This window comes from Takifugu flavidus, chromosome 1 (genome assembly GCF_003711565.1).
Source record: "Takifugu flavidus isolate HTHZ2018 chromosome 1, ASM371156v2, whole genome shotgun sequence".
Taxonomy (NCBI): domain Eukaryota; kingdom Metazoa; phylum Chordata; class Actinopteri; order Tetraodontiformes; family Tetraodontidae; genus Takifugu; species Takifugu flavidus.
Genome location: NC_079520.1, coordinates 13,474,680 through 13,495,852, shown reverse-complemented (window position 1 = coordinate 13,495,852; position 21,173 = coordinate 13,474,680). Strand labels below are relative to the sequence as shown.

The following is a 21,173-nucleotide window of genomic DNA, read 5'->3' as shown; positions in this document are numbered from 1 at the left end:
TTAGTTGCACTCCTCTGCATTAATGGGTTATTTTATAAAAATGTTTTCCACAGACTGAGACCTCTGGTGCACAAGCTGGAGAGCTCAGAATGCTAATCAACTCCAGCGACATATTAGGAATTGACAATCTCAAAGATAACGCAGCGTGTGTTTTGCAGGAAGATGCGCGCGAGTCGGCCAGCATGAATTGGCGTAGATTGCTGGGGTCATGTGCTTTCTCCTCTAATATTGCTGGGTTGGGGTGGGGGGGGGACGGTCCATTTGAGTTGATTATCTGAACATGGAAGAAGCTCTTCAGTGAAGAAGTAAGATTTCTGTGCCTGAGGAAACATTCATTTCATTCAGCATGTGGATACATAGTTAATCAGACTGCTTCTGTTTGCTTTCCTCAGTTCCCTAATTTTACTCTCTCACACACACACACACACACACACATACAGAGTCAGTTAGACATTTCCTGACCCATAAATTTAGCTCATGATCCTGCTAATTATTACTATTCGCTGTTTCACACCTCCTGAGTGGAGGTCTGATCTTCACGTCAGCCTGGCCAACAGGGAACAGGCAGCCTGGTGATTTCCATAGTGGTTTTAATATCATTATCAGCCTCACCACACCCTATATCACCCACCGCCGTGCAGCCCGCCCCTGCTCTGTCCTCAAAACCAACAGAGAATTCTTAAATCTATTATTTGCTTCATTTTGTATTTAATCTGCTTTGCTTTGTAGATTTCTATCTTTTCTCCTTTTTATCCAGAGCTGCAAATTTAGAGTGAAACAATGCAAATAATGAATTTAGCATACTTAATTAAGTGCCACTGGGATGAGAAGTCGCACATGCAGGATTACAAATGTCATCACTAATTTATACCTACTGATGTACAGATATTAACGAGGCTTTAGTTTTTATATTAACAATAATCAAAATATTGGAGCTGTGTGGTAAGAACAGTTTTCTGGAAATGTAGATTATTCTGTTCTGGGAAATGTACAAAAAAATACATAGATGCAAAACTACCATGTTATGTTATTATGTCATGCACCTCTGGGGAAACGTTTTTATATCGAATATAATAATGAAACCAGCATTCTCTAACATGCCATAATCATTCATATGTTCACAGAAAGTACTACTTTCTTTTTTAGTTCTTGGAGCTTCTTTACCAGGAAGATCAAAGGTTCCCCTGTGGCTGATTGTTGGGAAGAATCGCTCAGACTGCACATATGATGGCCTTAAATGCTTTAGCTGTCGTCTGGTCAGGTATCAGAACTAACCGTATGAACTTTGCTGCTCCGCAGCTACATTTACACCATAGTTCCTGACAGCACCTGCAGTGAGTGCAAATAAACCTGTCTCACCTTTGTCAGCGTGAATCCTTTTGTGTGTTGCTGCTTCATGACTCATGTCGTGGGCCAGGTCTCCCTCTTTGGGCCCAGGGGGGATGTTTGGGGACAGGCCGAGCAGGGCGTGGTTCATGGACAGGCCATTGTGGTGAATCGCTGAAAGGGAGGAGGTGCATAAGAAAAAGTGATATCCACTTGACCTCAAAGCAACGTTTTGATCTGCTGACGGGAGACCTACGTATCCTGTCTGAGGAGCTTTCTGTGTGGGCCGGGGAGCTGGACACACTGCTGCTGCGGTGGGACGACGGGTGACTGCCAGGCCTCCTGTGGTCTTCTAAGGAAGGAGCAGGTGAGGGACTGTCCGGCACTCGTTCCTGCAACCCCAGTAGCAGCAGAAGTACAGCCCAAATAAAAATCCAGCTCCAGCTACTTCACAGCTTCAAATAAAAACCTCACTCTTTTAAAAGTTACCTTTATTACAGAGGTGACCATTCTGGAGGGCAGGCTCTGGCCCTGTGCTGCAGCCGCCATGTTTGCTATGGTGCTGAGATGGTTCATCTGGCTCATTGCCATGGTAACGGAGGCTGGAGGCAGACTGACAGGAATCAGGGGGTGTGGCATCATCATGAAGGGGAGTTCCAGGCCTGAGACAGATGAAGAGGTTGTTGATTACTCAATGATGCGTATTATGGCTGAAATATTCACAGGGGAAAGTTGTGAGGATCCGACTGGAAAATATGCTGCACTTTCATTCAGCAGCCAGTAATTCCCTCCGCTGTGAAGCACTAAAGTACAGCGTTCGTTGCTGAAGAAAACAATGGAATCATTCAAATGAGTCTCATGTTAACATAATACACATAAATGTTTTACACTGGTGTTAATAATAGAAACTAGTATGATGATAATAAAGATAATATCACGATAACTAAACACATAATCATTCAGATCAAAGTTTACACAGCTATAAAGATGCATCAATTATTCCATGCTGAATAAAAAGTGCACATTATGGAAATGATCTCAGTATTTAATTATAAACATATCTCTGTAAAAACAAAGACTATCTTGAAAGCCATTACCCAAATGACTATTTAAGTGCTAATGACAAACAAGTGCCGTCAGACTGTGGTACAGCCATGAGTTTGGGCTAATTATAGCAGCCTATATTCCAGAGCGGGCAGAGAGCAAAAGAAGAAAAAGCAGACGCAAAAGGAATAAAGTGACTTCCACAATGATGGGATTCTCATTTCTTTCTTTTTCATATGCACGGAAATTATTCTATTACTACATCAGAGATATTTTGCAAATGCTTTAAATTATTCAATTGCTGTCTGGCAACGGACGGCTAATTGGGAGAATTGAACCCATTAGTAGTCCGACAATGTAAAGAATGTCTAATAAAGATACCACGGGGGTTAGTAGTTAGTCAAACTGTGGCCCTGCGCCGCGCTTCTGAACGGTTTAATGAAAACAAGCCAAGTTTCAAAGGACATGAGTGCAGACGGAAGGTCAAAGCTAGGTGTCTGTAACTCCCAACCACGGCACCCCCGTCCCTCTCCCTTCACTCCATGGGGACTTTGAACTGGCAGGATCAAAAGTGACTGGGAACAGTTTGGTCTCATTCCTCCGCCACTCAGATGCTTTTCTTCAAATGCTTGAAAGCGAAACCTCACAGACATTACTGGATCTGATTGAGCCTCTCTGTTGATTTTTCATTCCTTTTTCTTGGCAGCCCAGTTCAAGGTAAAATCTTTTTTATTTTTTTTAAATCAACAGGAAAGAAAGAACGAGGGGGTGGGATGGGGGGTGGGGAGGTGGGGGGTATGGCACTACAAAAAGCCGATCCCCAAAACAACTCCACTTTTCTTTTCTGACAAAACATCGGTAGCCAAAGGGCAAGGAGATCTGCATGGCAACATCTCTAAAGAGAAGGACACTGGTGGAAAATGAAAGGACATGAGAGGTACTCCTCTGTCACTCCCCAAAAGATGCACCCATTTCCATAAGAAAGATGGCGTGCAGTTTCTCAGTGGTGAGAATTCCCAAACAATATAAAGCGAGGGAGATTAAAGACAGGCGGAAGCCTGGCAGCACCTTGTATCAGCACCTCTGCTGAAGCTCAGGCTGAATCAATTACCACTCAGCAGGCTAAGCTCAATTAAAAAGCACCGCAGAGGGCTTGATTGTGGGGGTATTTACAGTAAGACAGCATGGAGAGGTTTAGGCTACCTATCACTCCTTTCAAGGCCACTCAAAGGCCACAATAAAGACCCTTATACTGCCTTAAAGGTGGATTTGTAGAAGGAAATCAAATCAAATAAAGCTTATGGATTTAAAGCTGGCTGATTTTCACCAAACCAAGAAACAGATACGTCAGGGAAACTTCTGTCCCAGTCTAGAAGGCATTAGCCTTGCTCTCAATGCCAACAAGGCTATTTAATGTCACCACATCCCAGTGCTGGGTTCCTCCAGTGTCTCTCCAATAAAAACCCATTCAGACCAGTGTGGGGGAATGTGCCAGAGACCAACAAGGGTCCGGCAAATCCCTTTATTTGTTGCTGAATGGAGCCAGGTGAGGAGGCTTATTCCAGAAACCCAACATTTCTGTTCGACTCTGAAGTGCTTTTCACCTCATTCACATGCAGTTCCTTCCCAGGGTTTATTCTCGCGGAACAGAAGGATCAAGAGGAAAAGAAGTTTACAATCCCAGACAATTTGTACGCTTTTGAGAAATGGCCACGTTTTTCTTTGCTGAATCAAATGTATTCATCAGCTGAATTTTTTTTGGAGGTGTTTCAGGGGCAGCCTGTTTGTCAGCTCCTATTTATCTCTCATGCAGAAGTTAAGATTTGATGAGAGGTGAATTCCCAGAAGCACCCCCCACATCCTGCAGGGCGTAAACAATGCATTCGGAGTAATTTACCTGAAGTAAGCCTGAGGGACCAGGAAAGGTGAACTCCTATTTACCATCATTAAAACTACAAATCACTTAATACCAATACAAACAGCTCAGCTATTATGTTGTGCAGTGCGCGAGAGTTCACGCGTGGATAAGCAAAGATCCGAATCGCTAAGGATGAATTGAATGAATTAAAACAGCCCTTGGAAACAACATGATTAAAAAGCTGTTACATCAGAATGAAAAGGCTGACAGTGGGTCCATATTTAAAAAAAAGGGAAATCCCACAAAACAAGATTGAACATTGTATGTTTTAAAGTGATTAAAAAGGGAGAAGTAATTTATTTTGATGACAGAAATGATAACCTGCAGTGATTTGTGCAGCAGTTAATCTTCATCTAAGCGGGACTTCAACCTTTCTGGCTGCGTAACCCAACAGAGGAAAATAAGGAAAAAGGAACTAAGCTCGTGTCACTGAAAGTGGTGTCGAGGTAGCAGAAAGGCCTTTACCCTTAACTCTGCTGTGGACAGATTTCCCCTGACAAAAATTAAACTAGCTCCTACTTGGCACTTTATTATCTCTTCAACTGAATGATTTATTGTTTGTAGAGTGAAAGAACCGAAGAGAGGGGGAAGATTACATTTCCAGCCAAAGCTCAGGACTGATCGCATTTTTTTACTTTCTCTGTCCAAGAAAAAAAAAGCTCCAGACAAACAATAATGTCAGCCGTAATTGATCGGAGGTCGCGGGCTGGGCCTGCAGTAAAAAGCGCACTATTTAAGCGACAATCGGCCCCGCGCTCTTCAGACGCTGGCTAATGAAGCTGTCTGTCTGGGCTATTTACCTTCTCTTAAATGGAAAGGGAGAGATGTACTGTAGGAGACAGGGGTCGCAGAGGATCTGCCTCTCGCTCCTGTGAAATAGGACCTGCACATGTCTCAGGAATGTATAATTGCTCTGTGCAGCCAAAGCTGAAGATCCGTTGCTAATTAAATGACTGGTTTAAAGCCTATCTGTCTTTGTTTGGGACGCTCCAGGCTTCAGAACAATACATTGTAAATGCTCTTGTCAAACAAACATTCCCAGTTATCCTTTGATTTGAATTGAACGAAACAAAGGGCTGATTTGCTCATTGCTAAGCCTTTGGTTTTCCCGGCGTTAAGATATTTTTTCCGCTTCTGATCTGTCAAAATGAACAGGAGCGTTCCAGTTAAGAAGCTAAATGAACTGACTCGCTGCACAATGCATGTGCAGTCTGCGGCTGAAAAACAAGCTCAGTTTTCCTCCTAATTGCACTTGTAAAATGCCCCATGTTGTGTACGTCCCTCTCCGACAAAGGTAAGACGGCGTCAGGGTCTTTGTTGTGGTCGTATCGAGGGCTTGCACACCGGTCCCAAAAGGAAATGAATGGATCATGACGAAGGGTTACTCAGACTGCGAGACATTTAGAAGTCTGTCCGTGGCACTAATCAGCTATTTATCTTTCCGAGAATTGTTAATCTTTGCCGGAAATCATAGGCCTGCCACGTGAAATGGAAGAGAGCCTCAGAGCAATCAGATCGAACATAAAACTCCATAAATATGAGGCCCTGGCAACATGGGGCCACTTTACACAAGCATATATGCAACACAACAACACATGCACACAAAAACCACAAACATGCAAGCAAGAGAAAGAACAGACACACAGATGGCAGGTTTAGTCAAGGCTGGTGAGTCCTGTTTCTCATTAAAATGGGGGGAGAGAGGAAGGTATGGAGCTTTGATGTAGCCACCCACAGCCCCTCGGTGTCATTGAATGAAACTTTGAAGCCTTTTGTGTTCATGCAGTTCATGTTGATAATAAAGCAAACATTTTGCTTTGTTAAATACCTTCGGCACGTCCGCACGCGCAGGAGCAAACGCAAAAATGGCCCGCGCACAAAGAATGCGTCTGGATGCAGCCGGGATCGGCAAACACGAAAACATGCGGGCGGGTGCACAGGCTGCGATGTTGTGGAGATAACTCTGACATCGAGAAAGCCAGGCGCTTAAAAAAAATAAAATAACACAAAACAATATTGTTTCTACAGTCCTAAAAACACGATGACTGAACCCGTTTCAACCCATCTCACACAAAAACATCTTTGTCATGCCAAGAGAACAGACACACCTCCCAGCCATTTTGCAGAATGATGCCTGGTAAAGTAGAAAAAAGCCATAATAAGAAGACATCTGAGGTTTAAGGAGGTAAACTAACTGCTTTCCTACCCAAACCACTGGAGTGGGGCATGTGGTAGAAATTATCATGGAGACAGGCAGAGGTGTTTGTCCTTTAAGTGTACAAAATCCAAGACAGGCATCTTTTATAGGATAATTTGAATCCTTGGCTTTTGGAACACGCATTCCTGATGAAAATTGAAAGATCAATCATCTCTCTGACAGATCTCTCATAAAAAAACATCCTGTCTTTAAAGAGCAAATGGGAACCGCGTTCCCCCCTACATCTCGCCAGCGTGAGCCCCAGTTTTAGCTGTCTATTCATCTGAAAATGTTAACAAACAGGGCAACAATCAAGCCGCATGCTTGGGCGATTTGAATTTCATTAGAGTAAATGACCTTTACCGACCAATGCCAACATCTTTGCTCTTGATTACAGGAAGGGGGGGGGGGAGTGACAGTGGGCTTAGTTAACACAGGCGGGCTTGTGTCCTGGGGGCCAATGACAGACAGGCCTTTGGGACACATGAGCAAACGACGTCGACTTCTTTGATTTGGGTCAGAACCAGACCCGGTTTGAATTTGTCACACATCTGCACAAGAGCACCGACCACCGTTGGCGGATGGTAATCCAGAGCGCAGAAAAGTGCTGCGGGCTGAGATGGAGAGCAGAGGGAGAGCAGCGATATTGCTCGCAGCTGTTACTACTGTGGGTGCAATATATTCAAGCCCAATCAATAAAGCTCCCACAGACAGTGACACCCTAGCAGACAGAGGAATCATTTTCATCTGATACTTAGCGAAGGCTCCCCTTTTAAAAAGATTGCTTTCAGTCAATGACAAGCAGTTGTCATTTGACTAAGGCTCCTGAAATGAAATATATTGACGAGTGTTATCAATCATAGCCCACTCCGCCATCATCTCGCTGCAGCTGAAGGGAAGGGAGGGGGGTATCGGTTTGCATGTGGTCATCAGATCATCTGTTTTAATTACAAAATTAGCATCCCTTCCTCCCGTGTGCTCACTTCCTCCATTACAATCAGCCCATGAGAGAAAATCAGTAATGCAGTGTCGAGTTTACAACAGCGTTAATGAGCTCAAGGTGAGCCGACGGTGTGACTTTAATTCTATTGTTAGAAAAGAAATCTTAAATCTTTGAATTACTTAAGTTCAAAAACTACGATGGTGATATAATGCGTGTGATTCTAATTTAAACATTGACTGTACGAGACATGAAAGCGGTTCTATTTATTCGCACGGTGGAGTTGCGCGTCACGATTGTGAAATTCTTTTACATTGTTTGAACTTGCTCCCTCTCCTGCTTTATCTCGGTCCCAGAGGAGAAGCCGTGTGTGATGGTGAAGATGTCTGGGCTCAGTCTGCCTGATAGCTCTACTCAAATGTGGGTTCCCATATCATAATTGAGGAGGAAAACCTTTCAGTTCAGCACCGACAGAGTGCTCTTGTGGAACAGAACCAACGGAGGAGCTCTTAGATTATACCTCTGATTTTCTTTTGGCGAGACAGCATTTTCATCGCGTAATTACAGGAAAAGACAACGTCGTTTTGTTGTCATCACCTTAATGTCATTACTGTTAGTGTGTGTGCGGCAATATTGCTACGCTACGCTAATGTTTCCTTTCAAACATATTGTAATCACAGTGAAATGAGAGCAAATCGTGGCGGAGCTGGAACGCCGCGTCGCCTCGGCTGCGTCTGTGCAAACAGCCCAACATTCTGTTGCAATTACGTGCCGCACATATTTCACATTATTCCAACCTGCAAAAGCTCATCATCACTGAAAGGTTGAATGTCATTTATTGCACGTATCACATTTACACCAAGTGACATTGTCTTTTCAAATTGTGTTGATCTCTTCACTTTCAAAGGTCAGCCCCTTCCACGGCTAAATTCAACCTGACAGAGAATAGTGAGGAGGGGACAGCCAAACGCATGCATCAGCCCCGCATCAAAGCGCTCCAAATTAATCTATCCAATTAATGAAGAATGAGGCCTAATGTTGATGAGGGATGACAACTTGACTGGTCAGTTGTTTTTTTTATAGCTCTGCTCCTGTGATGGTGAACTAACCGCAGGAGACAATAAAACAAATGTTTTTCCTGCAGGAACTCTCGCTTGCGTGCCGCTTATTCCTCTTTGCCGGGCTGCAGTGCCGCTGCCACTCAAATGTGACAGAAGTTGATATGGATCATTATGGAAATAATGTTTAATCAACTCCCCATTATTGTAATCTAGTTCTGCAGTCATCTGCATTTGTGTGTTTTGCAGCGGCGGCGTTGGGTTTCGTTCGTTCGAGTATTATGCTGATGTTCAACGGCCGACACAACCGGAATTAGAACGAGGACATTAGACTTCATTAAAAGGAGGAATGATTATCAGGTTTATCTTTTGAAATGTCTATTAAAATGTGTGTGCCGTTCTTCACTTATCTGTCACCTGGCTCCCATGAGCCTGGCAGACTAATAGAGAGATGGTGAGGGCCAAAGCCCAAGAGAGAGACACAGACCCATCAAGGTCTGTCCTCGCGCTGGAAGCCTGTCTGTCTGCTCCGCCACTCTCAGCCTGCCGGTTACAGTCACACCTGCAGTGTAAAAGGAGCCCGTTTTGTCTGCCGCAGCTGCGACACCGGAAGAGAGCGTTGTAAAAACAAAGCATGTTACAAATGCATAAATCAGGCGAGACAATGATGTGTCACAGCCAAAGAGTTGTTATGCGCTCGTGAAATGAATTCCATTCAGCCCATGGCTACAATCTAGCTTCTCTCAAGAGCTCCGGCTGACAAAAGCTCCCACAAGAGAGCTAGGGAGGAAGATGGATGAAGTTGCCCCTAGACACTCATATCAGGTCAGTATGTGCTTTATCCCCTAATGGTTAAGGTTAGGATTGAGTAGGGGGTGATACTAGATCTGAGCCCGAGGGCCATTGTTCCGTCTAGAGGAGCAGGAAGTAGCCACCATCCTCCATCATGGCCCACATTCAGTTCCAGTGGGCCACCAGCACCAGTGCAGTTAGCAGTTTGGAGTGTGCAGGAAACTGGTAGGATGTGTCCTTCCACCCAGAGAGATTTATTATTAGAAAGGACATAAACAGACTAATTAAATCGCAGCAGTGGAGCTGGGCTGACAGCTGGTGCAGAGTGTGACCAAACAGATCCATATCAAAGTGCAGGAGCAGTCCGTCTATATACAGCACGCTCTGCTGCTGTCTGCCAGGAATGTCTGTCTTTTGACACAAATGATCAGTAAGCGAATTTTAACCCATCACAGACGAGTGTGTTGATCCTGTAATTGATGACAATATACTTTCTCCTCACTGCAATTGCATTCACATGCGGTACCATCCCAATGTCTTATTTGTCTGTTCACACTAGACCGCTGACTCACCGAAATGATCCAAAACGGTGCAAATGCTATCCAGCAGAGTTGTAAACACTGCGGTAATTAGTGCGTGATCTCCAGGCTGCCTCCACTCGGCTCTGCCGCGTGGCCAAGCAAGGACCCCATATAGAGAGGAGTCTAGTTATGCATTGATCTTGGAAAATTAAGGCTAACTGGCCCAGATTGTGGCGGCTTGATGTACCTTCTGGAGGAGAAATGTACTATACGTGTATTAATCATAGCGTAAACAGAATGATTTGGACTCCCTGTGCTTTAGAATGAATACATTGTGAATAATTAAAGACTTGAAGCATTGTTACCGAGCGTAAAACCACCGATGATGAGGAAATATGGTTTTAACAAGTCAATAACGGCGGGTGCAATGAGAACACTCAAATCAATGAGACGGCACTGAATTGAATTAAAACGCCAATAATTGATCGCATCCATTTTTGGTCTTCTTATGAGGTCTCTGAGTGCTTCCTGTTGGTGAAGGGGCGAGGGGAAGTTTTGGACTTTGTTTTTGCAACAACTTGTAGCCCCCGCTCTCTTTCTCGTACACCTTTCGCCCCGTTTCGTCCTCCCCCCATCCCACATGCCCCTCCCCGTCTCCATTTGAAATTTGCAAGCTGTAGCACCAGCTTAACCAAAAAGGATTAAGTCCCATACCCAACTGAGAACACAGATAATGCTCAGTAATTGGTAAAAAATGAAGATGAATGGGACAGCTAGATAAGGACCAATTAGCTGCTGGGAGTGTACAGCTGTGGTCTCCTCACAGAGCGCTCTCAGGGGCCAAGGCCCCCTCTTTCTCACTCATGCAAGCACGCACACATGTTCACACTCCAACACACACACACACACACATAAACGAGCTTGAAGGTGGGGCTTTCAAAAATTAGCCGAATGACCCCAAAAAGAGAGAATGATGCCTCCTCATCGTTTCACCCCGAACCCTTTCCCTCAATCTTCAGTGGGGCTTCACGCCGGGTACCTGCCACCGTCCCTAAAGCTTCAGGCTGGCAGGTGGCGCTCTATGTCCCACACTGGGTGGGGGCAGCCTGACAGTCAGACAGAAAAGAAAGAAGAAAGAAGAAAAAAAAAAGCTTTCTGATGTCGAAGTAGCAGCAAAATGAGGCGGCTGGGAGTGGTTAGAGCATTACAGGTTTGGGATCGCTTAAAAAGGCGCATTTAATGTGACTGTTGGTTACCAGGTTTGGTCAGCGCCGCAGTGGCATCATCTGGCTGATGACAGTGGAATTCCCATATCTAATTACAAACAGGATTTGTGCTCCATTAGAGTTGTGTGCTGAAGAGTCAGATGAGTGGCAGGGCAGGACCCAGCGGCCAAAGTGAGGAAGGCAGAAGAGCGAGTGAGACAGCTGCCTTCCTTTTTATCACATTTGCTTGCTGCAGGTCTGAGACACATTTGATTTTCCTCTTTGCGCCTGGTAAAAATCAGCTCTTCCTCCTCTAGAAATGACCAGGTGTTTGTTAGTGGGCACTTGATAATGTTTTCTCTCCCAGTAATGAAGGCTGTGACTGGGGTCAGTGCACTGGGAGGGAATGGTGGGCTGTTTATCCCCCTAAAGGCCCAGCACCACACGTGTTTTGCTCGGTCTGTGATCTGTAATTGTGGCATTTCCTGAGAGGCACTGGAACAATCCACATTGTGCTTGGGGAGGGATCCCTCCTAAATAAAGCATGTGAGGCAGAATCAAAGAAAGACACCTCCAAAAAAACTCTCATTCTATTAAAATAAGAACATTTTAAATCTCTTTATTGCTGTTTCTTTCTCATGCATCTTTTTTTTTTTTTTTTAAATTACTATCTATCAAAGTCTTTGGTAATTTTAGTGGAGAGTTGAACTGTCTGTTTTTCTACCCCTGTTATAATTAATAACATTGATGCAAACAGCAAGGTCTAATTGTGATGAATATTTAATAGGAGAGAGAAATATTAGCCTGTTCAATTTACATCAACACAAAGACGGCGACAGGCAATCCGGCTCTACAAACAGAACAGAGTGTCCTTCACTGGATGGCTCGGCTTTGGTTCGATTTAAGAGCCTCACAAAGAGAAACAAACACTGACACCAAGCACCTGAATTTTTTTTTTCTTAGCCTGAGGATTTTTTTTAAACAAAAAAAAAACAACAAAAAAAAACGGGTTTATGTAGCAGCTCCTTGTAATTAAATGGATCTGTGTCCTTAGCAGTATCATCAGAAGCATACTCATTATCATATCAATAGCTATTATGGTGGGCAACATCATCCTGTGTAAGTCAACACATCTGTTATTTCTTCGTTAAAGCTGGGTGATTATACAACTGAGTCCCTTTCTTTCATTAAAGAAGCTGTGAGTTCCTCACACCACCAGTAGTTCCAGTCGGAGCGCAGCGAATTCCCCTCGACCCCCTCCTGCTATACGTCAGAAAGTGATTTATACACTGGGGTCAGCTGAATAAGGCAGTATTTACACTTCAAACAGGCCTGAGTGAGACCCTGAAATGATCCTACATTCATGCTTCAGCTATGTTCGCTTCTCATTTTTGGAACGCGTGGAAACTGCTTTGGTTGGGAATAAACACGTGAGCGGCTGCCCGGGGCTGGAGGGAGAAGACAACATGCTGCTGGCTGTGTTTCATGGCCCCGCGGTGCCGAGTGGGCCATATTTCTCTGCCGTATTATCAGGATGACTCCTGCTGGCCACCCTGTCACAGGAGAGTGCTTGATATAAACAAGAGATTGCTGCGACACCCAGTAATCAATATTAGGATGGTTTCAGTACCAAACATCATTTGTCTCGGCGACCATTCCTTTGACCAAACGAAGCATTAATTCAAATCATAAATCTGGGCTGATTTAAATCCGAGGAGAGCGAGAGAGAAAGAGAGGCCCCTGTCTGACTGCCGGCCCCTAATGATTTATTTTCTACATTTCTGCGAGCGAGAGATTTGTCCATACCCACTGACAGGTCACCTTCAAACGCCAGTGGCAGACTGTTCATCACCATGCAGACGAGCATCTCATCGCTGCGAGTAAATATTAAAGGAAAAGAATCCAATTGATTGTGGATGGGGCTGAGAGGCGTCGCTGCCATATATTTCACTCAGAGAGCTAATGCTGCGGCCCATGCGCCCGCACCTAAAGCTGCTCCCCCTGCCAGAATTATGATTCTACTGGGAGCCCGGGCGGCTGGCTGTGGGCTCAAGGTTACAATTTAAATTGTAAAAAGATAAAACAGTTTCTTATTAGCTCCACTGCCACAGCCTTGCTGTTGGTGCTCGCATTTATCTTTATTTCCGTGACCTCGTAGACTTGTTTTTTTTTTCTTTTTACATACTCCATTCTCTTGGAGTGATGACCTCACTCTTTATGCATTTTGCATTGTTAAATCAGCTCAGAAACACATCCTGTTTTCATCTCACACACCATGTGCTCCATGGTGTCAAGTACTGCTGATGAAATGTATTCAGGAGTGAAGACATTTATTACACTAAGTGAATCAAAACCTCCATTTAGCAACCAAAGCTACGGGGATTACATTCGGTTTATAACTTGGAATGTGCTCATGAATCCACACTCGTGCACATTATTATTCCGTTTAATGCATTAAATGGGTCTGTGTGATATTGCAAAAATCCTTCTGCATTTTAGGGCTGATAATTAATTGAAATGGCACATAGTGAAAAACCAAAGCTCTCACAGCAATTCAATTAGAGCTTGTTAAAAGCTTCTGGCTTTGGGAAAATGTGGTCGCAGCTTCATTTACACTACTTTTTTTTTTTTTTGCTTTTTACACAACAGTTTAAAAAAAGACTTACCATCGCAGTACAGAAACTGTAAAGAAAAATGTAACCAGGCTTTGGTTTCAGTCAAGCTGTATGCATTGTTCTCCATCTACCTGCCCACAGATTTTAATGAATTGTGGCAAAGTGAGGGAGTAAATGATGAATGCTTTAAATGAGCTGAATTATAAAACACTAAAGTTCCTACCCAGAATCATAGAAACAATTATATGTCCTTCTGCATGAATCAATATCATGAGCAGGACTTCTAAACTGACACAGGCTGAGCAGAGCTCCAGCTCAAGCTTTTATTTCCCATGGTCCTATCTGAGAACCTTTTGACCTGTACGTGTATTTCTTCTAGCATATGGAACATTTATCTGGTATATTTATAGCTGCATTTCATTATTTTATTTCAGTTTGTAATCATATATGGTCTGTCTTGGTGGGATTCTGCCCATAGGCAGGAGACATGACTCCCGCTCAGCTTCTCTAAAGTAGTTTTATATTGGCTCAAACAGACATGTGTTTGGAGTCTTTTCTACATCTTTAATACGTCACATTGATTTTTCCAGTCTTTTCTTTCAAAATGGCAATTCACTATCATAATGTATCTGTTCGTGTCTCTAAGGGGACATTAAAACATTTGTCCATGTGACTTTGGTTAATCTAAATTCATACCTGGATGCAACCTCTCTGTGTGTGTGCACGTGTGTGTGTGTGTGTGTGTGTGTGTGTGTGTGTGTGTGCACGTGTGTGCGTGTGTGTGTGTGTGTGTGTGTGTGTGTCTCACCGACGCTGGAGCTGAGGTCTCCGTTCTCTCCGTCGCCCCCATGGTGGTTGGCATTACTGTGGTAGCTGCTCATCGCCTCCAGCTTGATCTTCTTGACCTTCATAGCCTCTGCGATGGCCGCGTTGGCAGCAGCTGCCGCCGCTGCTGTCAGGCCTGGGGAGGGGAAGGTGGAGGAGACATGACTGCTGAGGTTGAGACTGTGCACCTGCGAGAACTTTGCAGAAGCCCGCCCCGCTAAGAACAAATAAACAACGCAGGATTTCACAAAGGCTACGAATAAATGCCTGCGAGGTCACAAGTCGGCGCTTCATCTTTTGACAGCCGATATCATCGCAGCAGGTTATCGTGCTGATGGGATGGATTCCTGTGCATTACGGCATATGTTTTTTTATGAATGTTTTACCAACTCTCATGTGCCCCACCAGTATATTGATGCATTTGCACCTTGATATGAGCCGATGTACTCAGGGCGCGATGCTGTACACAAAGTATGAGGAGCGTAAGCTGCATATATTGCATTGGCGTAGTGATACAGTATGACAGCAGAGGGTTCAGGGAGAGGAAAGGGGGGAGCGAAATTAGAATAAAATATGTGGACAAGGACAGGAAAACATATCTTCCAAATACTGAGGGTGTTTCAATGATACACTCACTTCATCCTGAATAATAATAGCATTGGTCAAATTCCTTCACAGTTAATTGAAGCACTCTTGTGCCTTATTTGTAAAACTACAAGGACATTTCTGGTCCTCGGGACGTATGACCAAGCAAAATAAATGCAGAAATACACCCATGGTTGCTAATGCTAATACAATCATTTACTAATATTTCTGACACTATGCTTCGCCATGGACCAATGATCATCTTAAATATATGATGCATGTTGACTGGTTTTATTTCAATCTTTGTCCATATGCACCGTGATCAAAATGGACTTGATCTGATTGATATAGTAAGTCTGAGATTATAGACATATACTCCTGTGATTTACATATATTGAGCACATTGCAGAGACCATAAAGCACTAGTTTGTCATTGTGATATTTCCAGGGTGTGTTGAACGTGCCTGAAATCTTTATTCATGAGCCTGCTCTCAAACAGCAGGGACAGATAGCGCTAAAGCTCCTCTAGGCCTGACGTGTCTCGGGAGAGTCTCGACGCTCCTCTCTCCGACGACGGCAGCAATTTCAAAAATGTAGGGAGGGGGAAAAAAAGATATGTACCTATTAGTCAAACTCCTATCCTCAATAGTGTATATCACCTGGCCTTTTACAGAGGCTGGATGTGGAGGTTTGACGCAGAACAAGGTGGCGTCTGCGTTAAACATCAACAAGCTGTCAAGCCTCTGTGATGCGACTGAGGAGCAGCTATTAGCATCTGAGGAGAGACGACAGGACATGGAGAAGTAGAAATCGAACATGTGGCTCGGATAGATGCATGTGGACATGGGCACACACACACAAAAGAAAACACATGCAGCACGTGCATGCAGGAGGATACCAGCACGGCCACTCCTCTCATCCCCCATCTGATAGGCAGATGGTGAGAGTCAGTCTGAGCCACTGACATGGAGGTGCATATAATTTAAAGCCTTGTTTGCATCTTAAAATACATCAGCACCATATTGATGTACAGTATACATCATGTCAGCCGGGGCCCTCTCGTTTGCAATGGGCCCTGGATGCTGTTCAATATGCAAAGGCAGAACAGGGGGGGAGAGAGTGCCATTGCTTCATAAGAAGGTGATACTTCTCCACATAATGAATGTGGCCTCTGCCCAGTCTGAAGGTCAGCCTTCATTTGTGTATAATGGGCAAGAGTCAACTGTTTTCCAAATGAGACGTATGCAGAACAGACTGCCGAGTAAATATTGAAATCACCTCTGGGCTGTTTGTGTGATAAATTCCCCTCACAAATCAGGTGCTGCTCAAAGGAGTGCCGCAGTGGGGCTTTCTGATGCTCTCTAACTTTGGCTCTGCTGCACTGCAGTTCACAGGAGCACGCTGCAATAACAAAAGATAAAAATGGAAATAATCCACAAAGACCAAAGTGACACCCTGGTCAGATATATATTGAGTTAATAAAGGCCGGGAAATTGATTTGTACTACTGTAAAACACACAGAATAATCATTTCCCCATTTTTCATTCATTACTCCACCCTGTCTTTGACTAAATGACACACTCCATAAATCCAGATCTTTGTCCTGATAATTGTTTCATCTCACCAGATCAATTGCTATATCCATATGACACACACCTCCAAAGAGTGGATGCAATAAGGAAGCCAGGGAAATGTTGGCACCCAGCAACAAGTCTATTAAGCTGCTAGAAATCTAAACGTCAACAAGACCAATCCCACTCAGCGCTAATCTGCATTCATTACTATGCAAACAAAACAATCCTGTCTCGTATATTCTTTCAAAGTCACCTTTCCGTTCAGACACTTTTCCTAATACGGGCGTTTGGGCTAGTCAGAATCCTCCTGAGCGGGAAACAAACAGCACATCACGGACACACGTAGAGAGCCACACCAGTCAAAGAACGGAGGAAGGAGCATTTCAACAAATAGAGAAGAGCACGGCACTGTCACATGGGGAGCGCAAAACAGCAAATAACAGAGACAAGGTCTGATGGTAGCCCTTGGAGCAGCTGTCATATTAAATAATAATGAAGGATCTATTAATATGCAAAGGAAGCAGCAGCCGACTGGCTTAACGCTGTCATGCCTCTGCATATTGTCAGGATCTTCATCATTAATTAACATGCTAGCTGCCCCATACCTGCGCCAATGTCAGAACATTCTTACAACAAACACCCCAATGCTTGTGCCTTCCGCACCTAACTGCTATAATTAAATTAAAATCAGATTAACTTCACATCAGTACACAAAAGACTGACTTTTACGACTTTCTTTAACCGAGCTTAGAACAAAGAAATTGAGCGGGGCTTATCTGCTGTTAGGGGGCGCACGGTGGGCAACAATGGAAACAATCTGTATTTATCGGACAAACAGGATAAGCGGGGAGGAAGCGCGCCATGTCAATGAGCATGGCCGCCTCCTTTTATGCATGCAATGGTTACAGCGCAACAACCAATGCAACCCCAAGGAACGCAGCGCCACTTGAGCTGCGCTATCCACATTGTGACAAATTTAGTATCAATTACACAGAGCGCTAACCTTATGACAAGCCGTGGACTGAAGGAGGAGGGGTAGCAGCACAAAGCACTGACATTAAATCACCTGCCGCACACTGGATCTATTTTAAAGCAGCTGGAAGTGTCACTGGATTAGATGATCTCGTCAAGAAGTTGACGTGCTAATTGTACATCAAAAGAACATAAATATTGGAATGTGCCTCTCTCTGCAGCACTTGATGGGAGAAAGTGCACTCGGAAACATCACTTGCACTCCAGACGGCTCCAAACAGCATTAGGAAATATTGTTTTCTTTCTCAGTATAAAGCACCGGATGCACCCTGGTTAGATGTAGGTGACATTCATTTCTCTAATGGTAAATGCAGTACTCTTGTGTTATTCAAAAGGTTAAAGCCATATCCCGGACATAAATGAATTATATTGAAGCTGCCGCTTAAGTAGTGGCCAGAGTGTGAGTGGAGGCCCTCTCCACTTTAAAGGAGATGTCATCTCAGTGTGGTGTCAGTCCACAGCAAATAATCCGATTTGGGGGCCAATCTGCCTGTAATGCATCAGCAGCTGGAAGGGCTCCAACGAAAACCCCTCCTCCCGGGACGGGATGGGGATGGGGGGTTGGTGGTGTGCACGGGGCGCACGCACGCGAACCGCACGCACTCCGGCACCCACACAAACACGCGTGCTTTCACACACATATGAGGGTATTTCCTTAAATGGAATCCTAAGCATATTAAGATGTCCTTTTCTAAATGGAACCAGTGTGAAGGGCAAAGATACATATGTTAACAATGTGTTTCACACAGGCCTCTCTGGTCCAGCTACACTGGGAGCTTGCAGTGTTGGAAATGCACGTTGATTTCAATCTGAGCCGATTTGAAACTCTGTAATATATAAACAGAAACAGATTATACGCAGCTATAACTGGACATTATATGCACGAGACGGCTGGCTTCGTATGCAAATATCTAATCAGTTTCCTGTAAAAACCTTGCAAATATAGAAACAGAGTAAACTAAATCAGTCCCCTCGTACTGTACGAGCTGAGATAATTAAAAAATGTCCTGCATCGTTCTTAAGATGAAACCTTTTGACAGCTATTCCCGAGTGTGAAGCACCACAGGGGGAAAAATAAAAAAAAACAAAAAACACCAGGGTACACATTTGCACTCACGACCCCCTGCTTGTAGCCTTCGTTAAATGGAACAGCCGCTTTTTCACGGAGTCCTGGGTGCTCAGTGAAAGCCAGAGCACGGGTAATGGTGGAACAGTGGAATAAGACAGTTGCTCAATGTCACTTTATTTTCATCATCAATCTATACATTTGGACATGACGGGGAGATCAATTACCCGCCTCCTTGGATGCTAACTTACGTGTGGTCAATTATGCTTAATTATTAATCTGTCAGAATCAGTAAATCCATCACCCTTTCATGTTTAATACCGTAATCAAAATTCTGAGCAGTTTAATCAGAATGCAGACGGACAAGTTAGGAAAAGAGCAAAAAATCTCAATTACTTCATCCGTGCCCCCCCCAAACACTTGAACAAATGTCAAGATCATAGAATGTCTCTGGGCTGAACAGGAGATGGTATCAAAAGGCTTTTCCTTTGCTTTATGTTGGGCTAAATAACACAGCTCTTTCTCATCATTGTCCTCCTCTGTGCTCACATCGGCCTTTAAGATCACCTGTTATGCTGTTGTGCAGACAGTCGCTGACCTCCTCCGCTCTCCAGAGTTCAAAGCATGAGCCCTGCGAGCCCATAGTCTTCTGAATGCTGGGGTCGGGCCAGTCCGTGTTTAAAGTATTCTTGTTTTTAAAAACATCCAAGGGATGGAAGCCTGTGTGCACAATGTGTGCTGAAGACAGAATGTGCACTCAACGAGCTGTGTTTGATGGCACAATATCATTAAAGACATATCAAGATGCAAAGTAAAATATGCAAATCAGAGCACTTACAGCCACCAACATCAAAGCAGTCACAATGAAGCCAGCCACAAATAGAACAAAAGCACGAGTCGCAATAAGACTTGCCCCAGGGGTAAGTCAGGGCACAAGCGGTGGTTGTTGATTCTTGTGGCGATAAGCTTGCTTTAGCATCACCACTGCCTATGTACATTCACCAGTGGAGTGGATTTAATCGCACTAATTAGAATGCACTTCAGGCAAAATGCAACATCTACTAATCTGAGAGAAAAGATCTCCACTTCAATTTATTCTCCCTGCTCCTGGTTTGCGGGGATTGAGCAGAGGATCTGTTTTTGGTAAACGGGTGAGCAGTTGGTGTCTGGTGGTTGGGTGCATGTGTCACTTTGGACTGGCTGCCATTTCGAGGACAAGCTGCGGGGAGGCTACTGGTAGGGAGGCTGGGCATGTGTGTGGGTGCGCGTGTGTGTGTGTGTGGGTGACAGAAAGGAGGCCACGGAAAAGAAGGCTATAGTGTGAATCATCAGAGCCTTAGCAACAACCACCAGGAACCTTGGATTGAAGGCCAAAGCGTACCTGTTGGAGGGATCATGCCGGGAGACATGAGACCAGGGACCGAGTGGGGCATGATGTGTGGGTTCTCCGGCGACGTCACACTCTGGGTCCTCTTCGGAGGTCGGCCGGGTCTGGAGCTGAAAAACCAGATGGGGAGAAGGAGAAGTGAACGGGCGAAGCGACATGCGCGGGGAAGGGGGGGCAGTGTTAGCATTTGAGTGGCTGTAGAAAGCAATTCCATTCCAAACAGCTAACATGTACTGTAAATAAATTTCTTTTCAAGGACAGTTGCTTTCTGCAGCTCAACATAATAGACTTCCATAACTAATTAGATTACACGGTGAATTCATTTCCTTTATTGAAGATCAACCACTTTTTGATGCATAATTCATAACCCGTACCTCGTTACCTGTTCCTCCGTATTAATATCCCCACACTATTTGAATTGCCTCGTTTGCATATGCTAAAACCCAGTGCACGGCCCTCAGCCTGGAAATTACATGTTAACTTGTTATAATTATTGCAGTCAGGCCACTATTGATTTATGAGACTTTTAAAAACCAAATATGTGTAGTTCTGGTAATGAATGATATTTTAAGGTTCTTCAGGAAATTAAAAGGCAATGGCCGCCTTAGGAAATGTTCTGCTTGCTTGATTTAATGCGTGCCTTAGCTGGAAGGTGGTGTGACAGAGTGATTCAGACCTGTTGGACGGTTCTGATGGGGGAGTTTTATTACACCAAACGAGGGGCACAGATCCAACGGTGATAAATGACTGTGCCACCTCACCGTGGAGGGAAAAATAGGCCTTCAAAGCAGATACACCCTTGACTTTCTACATGTCTTACTTTCACTTATTAACAGGTCCGAGATCCAATCAATACGCACTTTGCTGGCGTACAGTTACAAAGACAAGCCTACCAGGTGAGATAAATATACAGCGAGTACGCTCGGGGGTGGGGACGGGTCCTATGACGCTATATATTCTTTATGAACACGGAGCTGCTGTCTCAGATGAAGATAGATTATGATGACTTGATACAGAAGACATATTAGCTTCATACATAATTCCACAGTTTTTAACTTTATCAGAATATTAAATTCTCTCCCATGCTA

The 21,173-nt window shown here is 44.2% G+C and overlaps 1 protein-coding gene across 4 annotated transcripts in view; it reads right to left on the bottom strand.

The window, feature by feature from the left end:
* Nucleotides 1–21,173, bottom strand: part of dachd (dachshund d) — an 86,409-nt gene that overhangs the window by 19,465 nt on the left and 45,771 nt on the right. Inside the window, exons 2-7 of one of the 4 annotated variants that reach the window (XM_057036984.1) lie at nt 20,080–20,195; nt 19,266–19,436; nt 14,425–14,577; nt 1,816–1,988; nt 1,583–1,718; nt 1,360–1,500 (exon numbers count right to left, since the gene is read on the bottom strand). In XM_057036984.1, the coding sequence (XP_056892964.1) occupies nt 1,360–1,500; nt 1,583–1,718; nt 1,816–1,988; nt 14,425–14,577; nt 19,266–19,436; nt 20,080–20,195 (890 nt within the window). Of the gene's footprint in view, nt 1–1,359; nt 1,501–1,582; nt 1,729–1,815; nt 1,989–14,424; nt 14,578–19,265; nt 19,437–20,079; nt 20,196–21,173 lie in introns of all 4 variants that reach the window. The other 3 variants (XM_057036975.1, XM_057036997.1, XM_057036992.1) reach the window with 3 other exon arrangements.